At 33.8% G+C, this 15,476-nt stretch overlaps 1 protein-coding gene across 1 annotated transcript; it reads right to left on the bottom strand.

The window, feature by feature from the left end:
* Window positions 1–6,587: 6,587 nt before the first annotated feature.
* LOC110693415 (late embryogenesis abundant protein D-29-like) lies at window positions 6,588–14,501 on the bottom strand. The gene is made up of 4 exons (XM_021870535.1): window positions 14,243–14,501; window positions 13,291–13,669; window positions 7,934–8,073; window positions 6,588–7,539 (listed from the first exon to the last, which is right to left on the bottom strand). The coding sequence occupies exons 1-4, from the start codon at window positions 14,375–14,377 to the stop codon at window positions 6,853–6,855; spliced, it is 1,341 nt and encodes a 446-aa protein (XP_021726227.1). The 5' UTR covers window positions 14,378–14,501; the 3' UTR covers window positions 6,588–6,852.
* Window positions 14,502–15,476: the final 975 nt, after the last annotated feature.

Here is a 15,476-nt window from a genome sequence, read left to right as displayed (position 1 = left end):
AATATTATCAAAGCGGAGAGAATAGTTTCAGGCGAAGCAATCTTCTAATTTGGAAACAGTTACGAGGCGTAGCGGTTTTCAAGCGGGATGGCATTCTCTAGCTCGCAGGAGGTCATCAAAACAAATCGGTTACTTTTAGAGACGTGTGCTCGACGGTGCAAGATACGCGTTTCTTAACTCTTTTATCTGTTTGACTAATGCTGGTTTTGCAGGTATCGGCGTTATAAGAGTGATTTAGGATCGCAGAACGTTCTGAATCATTCTCCGTCCCTATCGATACTTTGACTTTCGTTTTCGAAACTTGCGTTTCTCCAAACTCAGTCAAAGTGGGGGCTTCTGTAGACACCCATTTGTGTCTCCCCAAAACCAAACCCAGTGATGAGTGCCTTTCACGTCGAATCATAATCGAATGAAACGAAAGTGTGGAAAGGTCTAGTGTTACGGAAAGTTTTATTTCTTTTCTTTTCTTTTCTCTTCTCTCTGTTTTTGAAAACTTTATTTTAAGAAAACAGCCAATCCGGTTTGGCTGGTCCATGATATGGGTCCAATAGTGGTGTAGTTGGATGGGGTTTACAAAGACCTTTCCAACGATATATTATAAGCCCAATTCCGATGAATATTGAGGAAGTTATGGCCAATTTACTAAACTGGGCCTGGTTGGAGTTTTAAGTACGGCCCAATGATCTAGGGGAGGGCCTAATATGATTTATCATTCCTAATGTAATTAGGAATGGTTTTGGTCTTCTAGAACATTCTAGAAGGTTCTCATCATTCTTAATTCAATTAGGATTCTTTAGAGTTTTAATTAGATCAAATAGCATTTTCGACTGAAATTATATTATTTTATCTTCCAGTACGGGAATTTTATCAGAATTTCAAAAACGCGTTAAAAGCCGGTTTGGCGTCCAACCCCAGGCCTTGGCGGCTGGAACCAAGATTGGCGCCAGATGCCAGCCATTGGCGCCTGGCGCTAGCCACTGGTCCTGGCGCCAATGAGCCAGGGCTGGCGCCAAGGTGGTTCTGTGGTCTTCAGACTCTGTTTTGATAAATTATCTTTTTTTGGCTGATTTTCTCTATAAATATCGTATCAAAACTCCGTTTTCATGGACGGATTGTCAACACGAATACACCAACTATCTACATCTATTAATCAATTCTCATCAATTTTCTTCATTCATCATCTTTCGTTCATCAATCATCAATAACATTGATTCTTTAGTATTCTTTTCTATTTTGCTTTTTAATACAAAATTCCGCATTCACAAGATCTTGATACGCCTAGCCATATTCGAAGTCGCCTTCGCCCTAGACGTGAAAGGTTTTAATTTCTGAGGAAAGAGGTACGAGACATCCAAGTAAGTACTTTAATGGTTTAATTGATTTATGATGTAGATATCATGCTTAGGTTGTTATTTTTGATTCCTAGTATCATGTCTAGGGTGTTTTTAATATCAAGCATGATTAAAAGTACGATGCTTCCTATGTTCTTTCTAATGTTCATGATTATTTATTATGTTGCTTGACACATATTATATATTGTTATTGCTTGATCACCTTTTATTGCAGGTTAAAGGGAATTGGTATTTGCAATCACGCTTAATAAGATAATTAATAATCTTGTTAGGGCTAATTTGATTATAATTCAAGTGATCACCAATAATAGTTTATTTGTGCATTAAATTCAACCAACATAGATAAACAGGTTTAGGGTTAATCCTATTGATTGCATGTTAATCAGAAAGCGCACATGAATACGAGCAGAATAAAGTAGAGGCCTATTATTAAGGCAGGTTCAATCTCTTTTAGGTTGGATTTGTACCATCATCCCCGAACCCTATTTTGGTTCATGACCTTATGGAGTTGGCGATCTCTTGGATCGTTAAGGGGTGTAACCTTCACCTTGTGAACGGTTTACAAGTTCCTTAAAAACTTGTTGGCGACTCTTTCGCTCTATCTTCTTCTCTTTTGGACGCCACCGTACTTTAGTGTATGATCACAGTGGGGTTCAAGCTAGTGGGATTTTTAAGGCTTGAAATTATTCCCTACAGTTATAGAGCCTTCCTTTCCTCCCTTGGAGATCCACGTTTGCGCGACCCCCTTCAGAGTGGTGGGAAAATATTTGCACCAGGTTGCCTCGGACCTTGGGCAAAGATGCATGTGCCCCTCGTAAGAGGCGATGTGGTCCTTCGGATCCGAAGTTCCATCATATGTAATGTGCGACGGTATTTTAACCGTAGGCACATGCTCTTCCAGAATCCATTGCTCGAATGGAGAACTGGTGGGTAGCATCACGGCCTTGCCTTTGTTCCTAGCCGAAGGGACCGCGCTCCGCCCTCTTAGAGAGGTAAGAGTGGTTTTCGTCCCTGGCTGGGAAGTTCGAGAATCGGCTACAGGGAATGAGAGGCGACTATGCACACTCGGTTCCCTGCCGCCGAGTTGGTCGAGAACGCTTCGGTGAACAGTCTCAGGTTGCCCTCGGCGGTCAGTTTCTGGCCGAGAGGCTGAGCTGCTGCTCTTGTGAGTTTTTGGCCGAGAGGTAGAGGATTCTTTAAAAAAGTGAGGGTTCTTTTTCCTCTCCCTTTCAGTCCTCCAAGTGTCCTTCTTCCATTCTTCCAGCTCCCTGAAAGAAGGAGGCTTTCCCCCCTTTCGGTCAACCTTCCTCCGTTGATGCCTGGTATGCGGAGAAGTTCGGTCACGAGGTGGGGGCATATTTTGTGACCTCATCGCCTCCATAGCACCGCGAGCGCTCTTGCCACTTCTTCCGAGCTGGGCCCCGTTAAAGGGGTCCTCGGCTGAGTGTGAGAGTGAGAGCGGATGGTCAGAGGTTGACTTTGGGGCACTGATTGAGTCCTACGATCGGACTGACTTCTGTTAGACCGAGGGGGACTCGGTCTATGATGGGAGTTGTGAATTACGGGAGAAAGGGAATCCTCCCGGTACGATCCTCCCCCCGAACTAGCACCCTTCGAAGAGTTCCGGTCCGGCGAAGGTGATGGTGTTGGAGTTTTAGGCCTTTCACCCACTCCCTGACTTAGTCTTTTGTTCTTGCGGTTCTTAGCCATCGTTACTAAGGTTTTTGCAAAATGATTTTGATTGGCTTAAAGATTTTTTGAAAGTCTTCCCCACAGACGGCGCCAAATTGTTTCGGATGAAAACAATAGGACCCTACCGAAGGTCCGATGAAGTGGACGAAGACTTGTCCGGTCCAGTTGATGCTGGGCCGAAGGTTTCCTGCACAGCAAACACACGTAAACTGGCCTTGGGGGTGGATCCGAGGAAGACCCCTTCGATGCCGAAGTCAGATAATGTTCTTGGAGAGAAAGTTATGCCAGAGATTTAATGCTTGAGGCTTTATGTGTATATCCCATAAATGAAGTAATTGAAGGCTTTTATACCTTTGCATATAAAGAGAGGAGAACAATTGGGCCCCAAATAATCATGGACTGACCATAGAAATTTGGACCAATTGACTTATGGCTGACTTGGCTTGATTGGAGGCTTGGGCCTTGACCTTGGAATATTGGATCATTTAATGACTAGGCCCAATTAGCTCAATTGGACCCAAACAATAAGGATTATCATCAAGGTCAATGTTAATTATTACAATGAAATTTTTTTTGGAAGATGAGTATTTGATGTAAAAAAAACATAATCTTAACGTGTTGATTTTCTTCTTTAAGGAAGGAAGACTATAAACTACTAATATCATCTCGTTTAATGTGTCAAAAAATATACTACCTTCCGTGTTTATTTATTTAGTTGACACCATTCTACTAGTATATATTTCTTTTAGTATATATTACTTTTATCACGCTTACATTTTTTTAACAGTTAATATCTCTAATTCTCGACATTATAAAATTATAAAAAGTAAATATTATAAATTAAAATTACATTAACACTATTCAAACAAGATTTTACTTCACCATATTATATTTAAAAATTCTAGTATGGTCACTCTCACTATGACCATGACTATAGTTTATTTTTTTTATTTTTTTTTATTTTGGTGTTTAGAGAGCCACAAGGGCGGGGGTGAGAATCTCCCAAGTTCTCTTGGAACCGGGAGGAAAGCTTTAACCACTTGAGCTAATTTTTGCTTTTTCTTAAAATCTTGGTCAAACCTTATTTTTAGAATTTTCCATTTTTAATTCTTTTTCATTTTTCCAAAAAATAATTATTGATTTCCAAAATTCCTTTTTTAATTTTTGAAACTATTTACTTAAAATCAGTTATTAATTAAATCCAAAAATATGATTAAATTATATAAATCAAAATAAAAAATTGTTCTTCGTAGTTCTTCAATGTTCTTCAAAGTTCTTTAAGTTTCTTCATCAATGGATGAAATTAACAACAAATTCATGATCTATGTCTCTTAAATTAACTCACGCTTCGGGCTGAAAATGAATACATGCCCTAATCTACACACCATGTGCGATTTTTATTATTTGAAAATTGGTGTTCGTACGCATTCGAATCTATGTGGGTTGTTTCTTAATCCTAGAGTAATACATTTAAATTGAATAATTTCAATCAAGGGATGCGAAATTGGCGATTACATGTAGTTGAAAATCTTAAATATTCACTTTTTCGATAATCTAGGTTCGTGAAACAAATCATGGAAGAAATCGTAAAATATCTTCTTCGAAACCTTGTTTGATCCAAAAAAACGAAGATGAAATTTTAAATTTTGTTTTTGTATTAGGTTTTCACCAATATGCTAGTAGTACATTACCTATGACAAGTAGGTTTACTGTTTATTCGTCCACGGCCATAAAGAGTGTTATAATAATATTGAATGCTATGATTATGAGTTTTAATTTGTGATTATATTTATGTTATCATCAAATAAATTTCATTAGATTATCAATAAAAATTAAATTAAACTATTAATAATTGTTTTGAATTACATTATTTAAGACTTTAACATTTTTTATTATCAATAGAAAGGTATGACCGTACACATTATAGGTCATTACATTATGAAACGATATATGCCAAACTTATGTCACGAAGTTTTATTTATAAATGTGACCCAACTAGTTAAATATCAATATATAAGGATAGTATCAATATATGGAATATAATTAATGATAATAAATAATTAACTATAATAACTCGATTTATTGAAGGCATGATATTTAAAATTGACATATTGTAAGATTTGTAACATAAGTTTTGTCTAGAAAAACTTTTATCAAATTTTGAAAGACATTTAGATTTCAATTGTTAAGTTAACCATATATATAATTGTTGAATAGCTTTTTTTTTTTTTTTTAGAAAACAATATTACAGTATTATTTTTTGAATTTGCAAAAATCACAAAGCTAGTTGATATTTAACTAGTTGAATTACATTTCTAAATAAATAGTTCTTCATGACATAAGCTTGGATTATATCGTTTCATAATGTAATGACCTATAATGTGCACGGTCATAACCTTTTGTTGATAATTAATATGTTAAAGTCTTCCATGTAATTCAAATCAATTTTTTATAGTTAAATTAAATTTGCATTGATAATCTAATGAATGTCTTTGATGATAACATGAATATAATCATAAATTAAATGTCATAATCATAGCATTTAATATGATTATAATACTCTTTATGGTCGTAAACGAATAAACAGTAAAACTGTTTGTTTAGGTAATGTCCTATTAGCATATTGGTGAAAACCTAATACAAAAACAAGTTTTTAAATTTCATCTTCATTTTTTTGATCAAACAGGATTTTGAAGAAAATATGTTACGGTTTCTTCTTGAATTTTCCCGACGAACCCACATTAACGAAAAACTTAAAATTTTTAATTTCTATTACATAAGATCTCAACTTTTGCATCCTTTAATTGAGATTGTCCAATAAAAATCTATTATTCTAGGATTAAAAACAAACACAAATTCGCTCTGCTATGACCTCGATTTCGGAAAATTTAAAATTTTGCATATGTTGTGTAGATCGGGTCATATTTTTAATCTTTGTCAATGTGCGATTGTGTTTGCGAGACAAACATCATGAATTGGTGATTAATTTCATCCATGGATGAAGAACTTCGAAGAATGTTGAAAAATAACGAAGAATAATGAAGAAAAAAAAATTTGATGTTTGATTATTTTAATTTAATCTTATTTTCAGATTTTATAATAAAACTGATTTTAATAAAATAATTACTAGAATGTTTTTTTTTTTTTGAAAAATCAAAAATTATTTTCTAGAAAAAGAAAATGATTTTAAAAAATAATAAAATAAAAAAGAAGTTTGACCAAGCATTTTTAAAAAAAAAAGGAAAAATCAACCAATAAGATTTAAGAATAGTAATGATCATAATAAAAGTGACCATAGTAGAAACATCCTATTATATTATTGTAGTAATTTATAAATAGTGTAAAAGTCAAACGATTTTAACTAAAAAATAAATGTAGTTGGTTCAAAGTTTCACAAGTTAAAAAGTGAATGAAAATTAATTTGACCTTATGTCAAAGTAACACATCCATAAGTATAAAGCCATTAATTAAGGACTCAAAAGAGTCGTATAGGTAAGCATAAAAAAGTCCCAATTTAAATGCAACACAAGATACAAGCTAAGGTACGTAATGGAAAACATAATAATATTGTATAGTATTAAAGCAATACTATAAAGAAAATTGTAATGGAACATATTTTAATACAAGCTAAGGTGCAAAATACATTGATCAAAAGGTCCCAAATTATTGATCATATCCAAAGTTAAAACTTGGACCAATTTCACATAGCATGGGCCATATTTTTTTTCCCTATCTAGACAAGTGCAACACAAAGCACAAAAGCATTTAGATCAACACAAGCCATCAACCCATTACACATACAATTAATTTAAGGATGATCACCACGTATTTTTTCATCCCGACGAACATCCCCGGGACGCTTAGGCAAATGATCATCCAAATATTCATCAACCCTCTTGCTCTCTTCATCTTTCCCTACCACCGTCTCCTTAACCTTTTGTGTAGCATCCTTCGCCGTCTCCCACGCCCCCTTCGCCGTCTCCTTAACCTTCTCGTTTACATTATGGACCGCCTCGCCCACCTTCCCCGCCCCTTCCTTTGCCTTTTCGGCTGTCCAACCCGCCGTATCCTCGGTCATTTCTTTTGCATCTCGCATGGTTTCCTTAGTCCTTTCTTTTGCATTTTGCATTGTGTCTCCAACTCTATTAACCCCTTCCTTCGCCTTGTCGGCGGTCCAATCCGCCGTATCCTTAGTCCTTTCTTTTGCATTGTACATAGTGTCACCTGCACGATTCTTGCCTTCTTCGGCCCTTTGTTTTGCTGCCTCCGCGCCCTGTTTTGCTCTGTCCTTAGCTTCCTGCCATGCTTCGCCGGCTTGTCGGCTACCCTCCTTGGCCTTCTCTTTCACATTGTTGGCAGTGTCATTTGCTTTTTGCTTCATTTCGGAGTACTTCCTCTCTACCTCCTTGGCTTCTTCGTCGTTCTCGTAAACTTGTCGCGCTTGCCTGATTCTTTCAGCAGATTTTTCGTCTTCATTATCTCTAGCATATTGATTCTAACGCACAAATTATAACAATTTTATTAAGTCATACAACATTAAAAATAGTAATGAACATTTCAGCTTAAAAATAATCTACACGTATCACACAGGAATAAGTATTCATGACATTTTTTTGTAGCCGTGTTTTGTTTTCATTCTAGCTATGAACATTACAGAGTACATACTAAACTCCATCGATCTTAAATTTTGATTAATAGAGTATGAACATAATTCTGGACCTCAATCAATCATCGGCGACATAAGCTTTAAGCTGGGTTGACCATGAGTTGACCACTAGTTTGTAGGCAAGTCTATACTAATTAGCGGTGGTAAGGGTGCATAAGAAATTCATACACTAAAAACATTATACAACAAGTGCAAAGTAAATAAAAATGCATGAATTACATACCTCGTTAAATCTAGAGGCAGAAGTGAAGCAAACCCGTGAGACTTTACGAGGGTAAAGATTAGCAACTTGTGTAGGTAAACCAACTTTTGTAACCTTCAAAAAGGTGTTCTTCACTATAAACATAGACGCCATTACAACAACTTAGCTAAATTATCTTTGATTTTTCTTCAACAAAATTATAAGATAAGATTTTAACTTATTTTTTTTATCGGTGTAACACTAATTGTTAGTAATTGGTTGAAGAAATTTAAGATGATGATATGTTAACTATAAAGGGTTTGAGATTGTAAGAGGAAAGAAAAGGTGGCATGTTATTTGTATGCCACGTTAAGTTGGAATTTGGCACGTGTTAGATTGTTGAGGCTAAGGGGCTTAAGCAGTCAACACATATGAATGGAATGGTTTATTTTATTTTTGCATGGTTTTCTTTTTCTTGAGGTTGATCCCTGTTGAATCTCTAGGCCCACTTACGTGTAGATTTTTAAGGCCCAAGGATAAGATGGTTCGGCCCAATAAAAATATGCAATTGTGTCGTAAATTCAAAAGGAAAAATTGTTCCCATTAATATAAACTTTGCCTCATCCGCCCAAATTAATCCGAACTTTGGATTATTATCAATCACTCCCAACTTTAGGGGGTATTAATTTGTATTGCACCCAACAGGCCATCCAACCTGATGTAGTAGGTTACCTAGACACGTGTCAGCGTATGGTTGACTTAAATTTAAAATAAAAAATAAATAAATAAACCCACAAACCACCCATGCCCAGCGGCTGCCACCACACCCCCACCTCGCTGGAAAATCACCCCATCCCCGAAAACCCCTCCCCTGCTGCCGGAAACCACCGCCCAGCACTCCCCCTCCCTCGAACCCCCCTCCCCCACCCCCACCCTCGAAAACCCCTCCCTCGCTCCCAAAAACCGCCGCCCACCCTCCCCCTTCCCTCGAAACTCACCCTTTCCCTTTCCCCACCCCCGAAAAACCCTCCCCCACCCCTCTTTCCTCCGTCGCTCCCCTTTCCCCCGCCGTTTAAAGTCCCCTTCCCCATAATTTCCGACCCGAATCCCCTTACCCTTCCCCTTCGTTTTCGCCGTTTCCCCCTCAGCTCCCCGCCGTTTCCGCCACCTTCCCCTTCGTTTCCGACCCAAATCCGGCCTCCCCTCCTTTATCCTCCCCAAATCCTGCTGCCATTAACGGTGGCTGCCGTTAAGGGTTGGCTGCTGTTTTGGTTGGCTTTTTTTTTTAATTTTGTTTTTTTATTTGACCATTCATGTAGTGACACGTGTCTAAAAAAAATCTAACACACAAATGTTGACCGGATTAACCGGTTGCAGGTAAGTTATGTGCAATAGACATTAATACCCTCAAAAGTTGGGAGTAATAGATAATAATCCAAAGTTCGGATTAATTTGGGCGGACGAGGCAAAGTTCAGATTAATGGGAGCAATTTTTCCAATTAAAAAAGATTTTTTTTAATTAAATCAATTTATTAATCAAAAGTCATACTACATCTACAAATGAAATCTAAATTAACAGATACATACAATTGAATCAAATAAGAATTTACTTCATCAAAGCTACAATTATTGAACAGATCTTGTAATGTGGTACATCTCTTGCACATATCACTAGAATATATAATATTTTTGGAGAGACAGTTTAACAATTTGTTGTAATCGTAAGAATGATTTTCATTTTATTCACTTGAACGCCTTTGAAGATTTTATAACTGTTGCGATCCCAAACAAATTTTTACCAACAAATTGATAATAGGGCAAAAGAAGATTGTCTTTTTAATAAACCTTTACACACACACACACACAAAACCTAAACAAAAAGAAACGACTCCATCATAGGGAGACGGACAAACATCTACACTACTCGTGTATATTATTAATTGAAATCTAATTAAATTATAAAACTAAAGAAAAATAAGGGAAAAGGGTTGGAAATAGTCTAATTTTCAAAGAAATTAGATTATTTCCAGCTTAAACGGCCAAAAAAAAAATTAAAAACTTAGAAAAAGGGTAAGAGAAGGAGCATTGGGTTTTTTCAAAAATAGGAGAATTTAGTACTAAGGGTCTGTTCTCTTCAGATTATTTTCAGTTCAGTTCAGTTCAGTTCTTAATTTCCTTCTCTTATAAATATTCAGTTTAGTTCAGTCAAACAAAATAGGCCCTAAGACATCAGACATATATATTTATTTTAAAAAATAAAAATTATTTGACCACAACTTTGTACATTAGTGACATATGTAGCTTGGTAGTTATAAGAATGATAAATTATTCAAGAGGTGTTACAGTTACCTGGGAGGTTTTTTCTTGGTTTCCCTTAGTGTTTCTCCTTCAGGAGGGTTTTTTCTACCCTCCATTACTAGGATTTTATTTTTTATTTTTTATTTTTTTTGAAGGTTTCCTTCTATTCACCCTTTTCTCTCCAAATCTACCATATCTTTTTTGATCTCTTGGTCTCAGTTTTGAATCTTTATAGGGGCTTTCATCAGCGTTTTCACCGGTGGTAAGCCCTAAAATCCTTTTAATTGCTTTTAATAAATACATCTCATCCTTGAAATGATGATTTTTCTCTTGTGTGTATTTTATTTTTCTGTTTGTATGACCGGGTCTCATCTCCCAAAGAATCCAGAGGACTACATGATTATTTTTCACTCAAACGACTACGCATCATCAATGAATTTCAAGTTGAATCATTGCTAACTCACATATTATATTGTATTACTTCAGATGAAGTTTTTTATTAAGACGATTGTTGATCAAATATATGATGTTTTTAGTTTTTTGAAGGTGTTATGTACTTATGTTGAAATTCTTGTTTTCTTATAATTCAATGTAAGTGTCGTTTGACTATATTTTTTTTTTAATAAAATCCCTTTTCCTCTTGTACAAAAAATCTTAAAAAATAAATGTAATTGTTGTAGTATGTACTAGCAGTATATGCACGCAATGCGTGCGATGTTTTAAGAAATTATTCATTCCATATTAAACAAAAAATCAACTGCAATAATGGCCGATACGTATAAAAATTAAGGAATGTAACTTGAATACTCTCTCCCTTTTTAAATATTTGCTCTATTTTCCATGTGTGGAGTTTAGGTAGTAATGTAGGTGAAAGAATAAAAAATTGTGAAAAGCAAAAGCAGTTGAGATAATTGGAGGAGGGAATATGAAATTAATAAAATATGATTTAAGTTGGGTCCATTAGTTGAGAGAAAATGAATTGAATATTGTTAAAGAATTCTAAATAAAGAAAAGCAGCAAGTATTTTAAGACGGCCAGAATCAAAAAGTGGATCAAGTATTTAAAAACGGATAGAATAGTATTTTATGTTATTTGCTTTTATTTTATTTTATTCCCTTTTTTTATAATCTTAATTTTTAATTGAAAAATATGAATTATGCTCCACATAATTATATAAGAGAAGTAATAAACGCTTTCAATTATTTAAGAACAGATTGATTATAGAGACATAAAACAAATAATGTAATTAATTTATTTTTGCACTTAATTCAAGTAATTGATTTTTATACTCCGTATAATTTAATTCTTTGTTGATTAATTAAGCTTTCCTTTTTAGTTGTTGATTGATTGATCTTTCCTTTTTACTTGTCGCTTGATTAATCTTTCTTTTTTATGCTAATTGATTAATATTTCTTTTTTATTTGCTAATTGATTAATATTTCTTTTTATTTGCTAATTGATTAATATTTTCCTTTTATTTTCTAATTGATTATTTATTCCTTTTAATTTTTTAATTGATTAATTATTCCTATATATTTTTATTATTAATTAATCTTTCCTTTTTATTTGCTGATTAATTAATCTTTCCTTTTTATTTGCTGATTAATTAATCTTTCCTTTTTATTTTCCAATTGATTAATCTTTCTTTTTTTATTTTCTAATTGATTAATTATTCCTTGTAATTTGTTGATTGATTAATCTTTCCTTTTTTATTTTTAGAGTGATTAATCTTTCCTTTTTATTTGTTGACTGATTAATCTTTCCTTTTTATTTGTTGACTGATTAATATTTCCTTTTTTATTTTCCGATTGATCAATCTTTCCTTTTTAATTTTCTTATTGTTTAATCTTTCCTTTCTATTTTCTGATTGATTAATTTTTCCTTTTTATTTTCTAATATAATTGATTTAATTATTCCTTTTATTTGTCGATTGATTAATTATTCCTTTTTATTTGTTGATTGATTAATTATTCCTTTTTTATTTGTTGATTGATTAATCTTTCTTTTTTATATGCTGATTGATTAATCTTTCCTTTTTGTTTGCTGATTGATTAATCTTTTTCCTTTTTATTTGTTGATTGATTAATTTTTTCTTTTTTTTTATTTCTTTTATTTTAAATAACATTCCAATTATAAGGAAATAGGGGTGTTGTGGTCATTTTAGGCGGACGCCACAGACTCCCCCTTCACTTACATAATAAAAGATAATCTTATTAGATTGTACACTTGCATATATAGTCTATTAAATTTAGGTTACTAATGTGTTTTGGGCAGATATACTTTTATATTTATGATTGCTCCATTCAACCTTTAAAGACTACTTAGCTCTCTCTCTCTCTCTCTCTCTCTCTCTCTCTCTCTCTCTCTCTCTCTCTCTCTCTCTCTCTCTCTCTCTCTCTCTCTCTCTCTCTCTCTCTCTCTCTATATATATATATATATATATATATATATATATATATATATATATATCACTTTTTCCAGTCTCCACTCTCTAATTAAGATGCGTCTTAAACCACATATCTATGGAGTAAATTTTACAGATTGATGAAAATTCATGGCTAAGTTGACCTTGAAAACAACACAAGGGACAGTTTAATTTGTTCGTAAAAAGCCAAACACTACAAGAAAAATACCTTTTCGTAGTGATTATTTTAACATTTCGTATCGATTGTAATTGTTCCACAAAAATAAAAAAATTAAAAAATAAAAATCCCAACAAAAAGTTATTCGATACAATATCCACGGTTGTCATAACCTTTACTAGTGTTTCTCGCTTTCGTTGGGGTTGTCCTTATTAATCGACATGGAAAACTATATTCAATCATGGTGATATCTTTACTAAGTAGTGTTGCAAAATTCCCTAAAAAAATAAAAATAAAATAGTGTTACAAAAGAGTTTAAAGAGTCCAAATCTTTGACAATATTCTATCATACATGAATGGGTAGTGAAATTTTTTGGATTAACAATTTAACATCCTACATCGAAATCAAATTCCTTCTTGTTGTATTCAAAAGAGTCTTCTTATTGTTGTTTTAGAACAATTAAGATCTTCTCTAGCTAGAAGCCTAGAAGTATTACATGTAACATACAAGTATATTTTAATTTTTGTCTAATGCATCTTGCAAAGCTTCCTTGGTCTTTTCTTTTGCATCTTTCAAGTTGTCTCCGACTTGCTCAAACCCTTCCTTGGCCTTATCGGCTACCCATTCCGCCGATTCCTCGTTCTTTGATTTTGCCTCTTTCAAGGTGTCTCCGATGCTATCGGCCCCTTCTTTCGCCTTATCGGCTGCCCATTCCGCCGCACCCTCGGTCTTTTCCTTGACGTCGGCCACTCCCTTGCTTACCCAATCCTCGGTCTTTTCGGCATTTTGTTTGGTGCCCTCTATAACGTTGTCGATGGTTTCTTTGGCTTGTTGCTTTATTTCTGTGTACTTCTTGATCTCTTCGTCTCCCCCAGCACATACTCTGGGAAATTGATTCTAAAACCACAAATTATAAGTGTTAGTTTATAAAATTAGTGTAGATACTTTAAGCTCAAAAATGAAAAATAAATGTGTCATTAGCACGATAAGAACTTAGCTAGAATTTTATCTAGTCCCAAGAAACTGAGAAAGCCTAAAATTTAAAATCAACCAAAATTGTAAGCAAGAACCACATTGGAAAAAATAAATAAAAAATCAAAATCAAACATTGGGTTGGTTTTTTTTTTTTTTTTTAAAGCTAACTCGGTTCACTGGAGCTTTGCTCTGATTACATTTGGATCCGGCCCGAGTCGTACACCTGACTTATAGTGGGTAAGTATGTCTACATACAAATACTATGTTTCAAGTAATACTGTAACACTTATCTACACATATTTATAGACTTTTAGTAATAAAGTGTAAAAGTTAAAAAAAATGGTGTATTTCAAAATTATATTTTTAGTCCAATAACATATGAGCGACCTAGACCTTCTAATAATTTAATGATTTCATGGTAAAATTGTTTGTCTAACTATGTATAATAATCGACACATAATTAAGAAATTTATATGGTAAATAAACGTGAATTACCGTGTTAAATCGAGAGACGGAAGGGAAGCAAACTCGTGAGACTTTGTCAGGGCAAAGACTAGAAACTTGAGGAGGTAAACCCACACTTGAGACCTTAGAAAAGCTATTATTCACCACAAACATAGACGAAGCCATTGTTATATTTTTAGCTTAAAACTTAGCTTCACTATATTTTCTATGTATAAGATAAGATTTCAACTCAAACTAATTTTACAAGAGAAGTAAATAATTTGGTTGGTAAAGTTGACGATCGATAGTGTTGGCTATAAATAATAGAGGATTTGTAGTTGCACGTAGTCACGTAGAAAAAGGTTGCAATAGGCAAGTCGGCAAGCCAATTGCATGCCACAAAAATTGGGATATTGCCACGTGTCAGATGGTTGAGGCTAGAGGCCTGAGCATTTGACAAATGTGATTATGTGAATGGTTGATTTTAATTTAATTTACTCTAATTATTTGATATTGTATTTTTTTTTTTCCTTTTATCTTGAGGTTGGATGGAGGCCATGGAGCCTATAGAGTGGCTGCAACGTTGTATAATATCTTTAGCCCATCATGTGTAGATTAATAAGGTTAAGCTCAAGATATGAGAAATAAATCCTTCGTTTTTGCTAATTTATATTTGGAATGTTTCTAAAAAAATTTAAGAAAAATACTTCATCCGTTTCATAAAGTTAGTCCCATATATTATTTTGGGCGTTTCAAAATGATCTACCCATATTGAATCTATTCCTTTTTTATTTTATTTTATTTTCCTAATCCGGTCTTATAATTTCTAATTCCATTAATGGATTGATGACATGGCAGTAATTACATATTTTGATTGGTCATCAATCCCATTAGTGGATTGATGACATGGCATTTGATTGATATTCCTCGCCTTAAACAAGCATTGTATTTCCGAAGAAAAAAATCAGAACATTTAATAAGATAGAACTAATTAAACAATTTTTGTACTAAAATGTAAGATTCCAAATATTATTCATTCTCTTATTTTTTTGTGATTGATTCTATATGAGACTAACAAAGTGAAATGGAGGGAGTATCAATTAACAATAAAAATTGGGTATCAATTAACAATAAAAGCTTGTATTTATGAATTAATTTAAGTTTTGAGTAATTAAAATCTAATATTACCTTTATTAATTCGAAGATTCACTAAACTTAGAAAGGCCGACTTGCTTGTTTTTGTCTTAAGACAATTTCAAAAATATGTTCGTGCATAAGAATGATG

The sequence above is a fragment of the Chenopodium quinoa genome, unplaced genomic scaffold, assembly GCF_001683475.1.
Source record: "Chenopodium quinoa cultivar QQ74 unplaced genomic scaffold, ASM168347v1, whole genome shotgun sequence".
NCBI lineage: Eukaryota > Viridiplantae > Streptophyta > Magnoliopsida > Caryophyllales > Amaranthaceae > Chenopodium > Chenopodium quinoa.
The sequence above is the reverse complement of the archived record's forward strand: the minus strand, read 5'-3'. Positions and strand labels throughout refer to the sequence as shown.

Excerpts from the sequence above, each read along its gene's own strand:
- LOC110693415 (XM_021870535.1), bottom strand. The coding sequence starts at position 14,377 with ATGGCTTCGTCTATGTTTGTGGTGAATAATAGCTTTTCTAAGGTCTCA. Across the intron at positions 13,670-14,242 it reads CCGTCTCTCGATTTAACACG|AATCAATTTCCCAGAGTATG; the intron begins GTAATTCACGTT and ends TTGTGGTTTTAG. Across the intron at positions 8,074-13,290 it reads AGATGCATTAGACAAAAATT|TTGTTGTAATGGCGTCTATG; the intron begins AAAATATACTTG and ends AATTTAGCTAAG.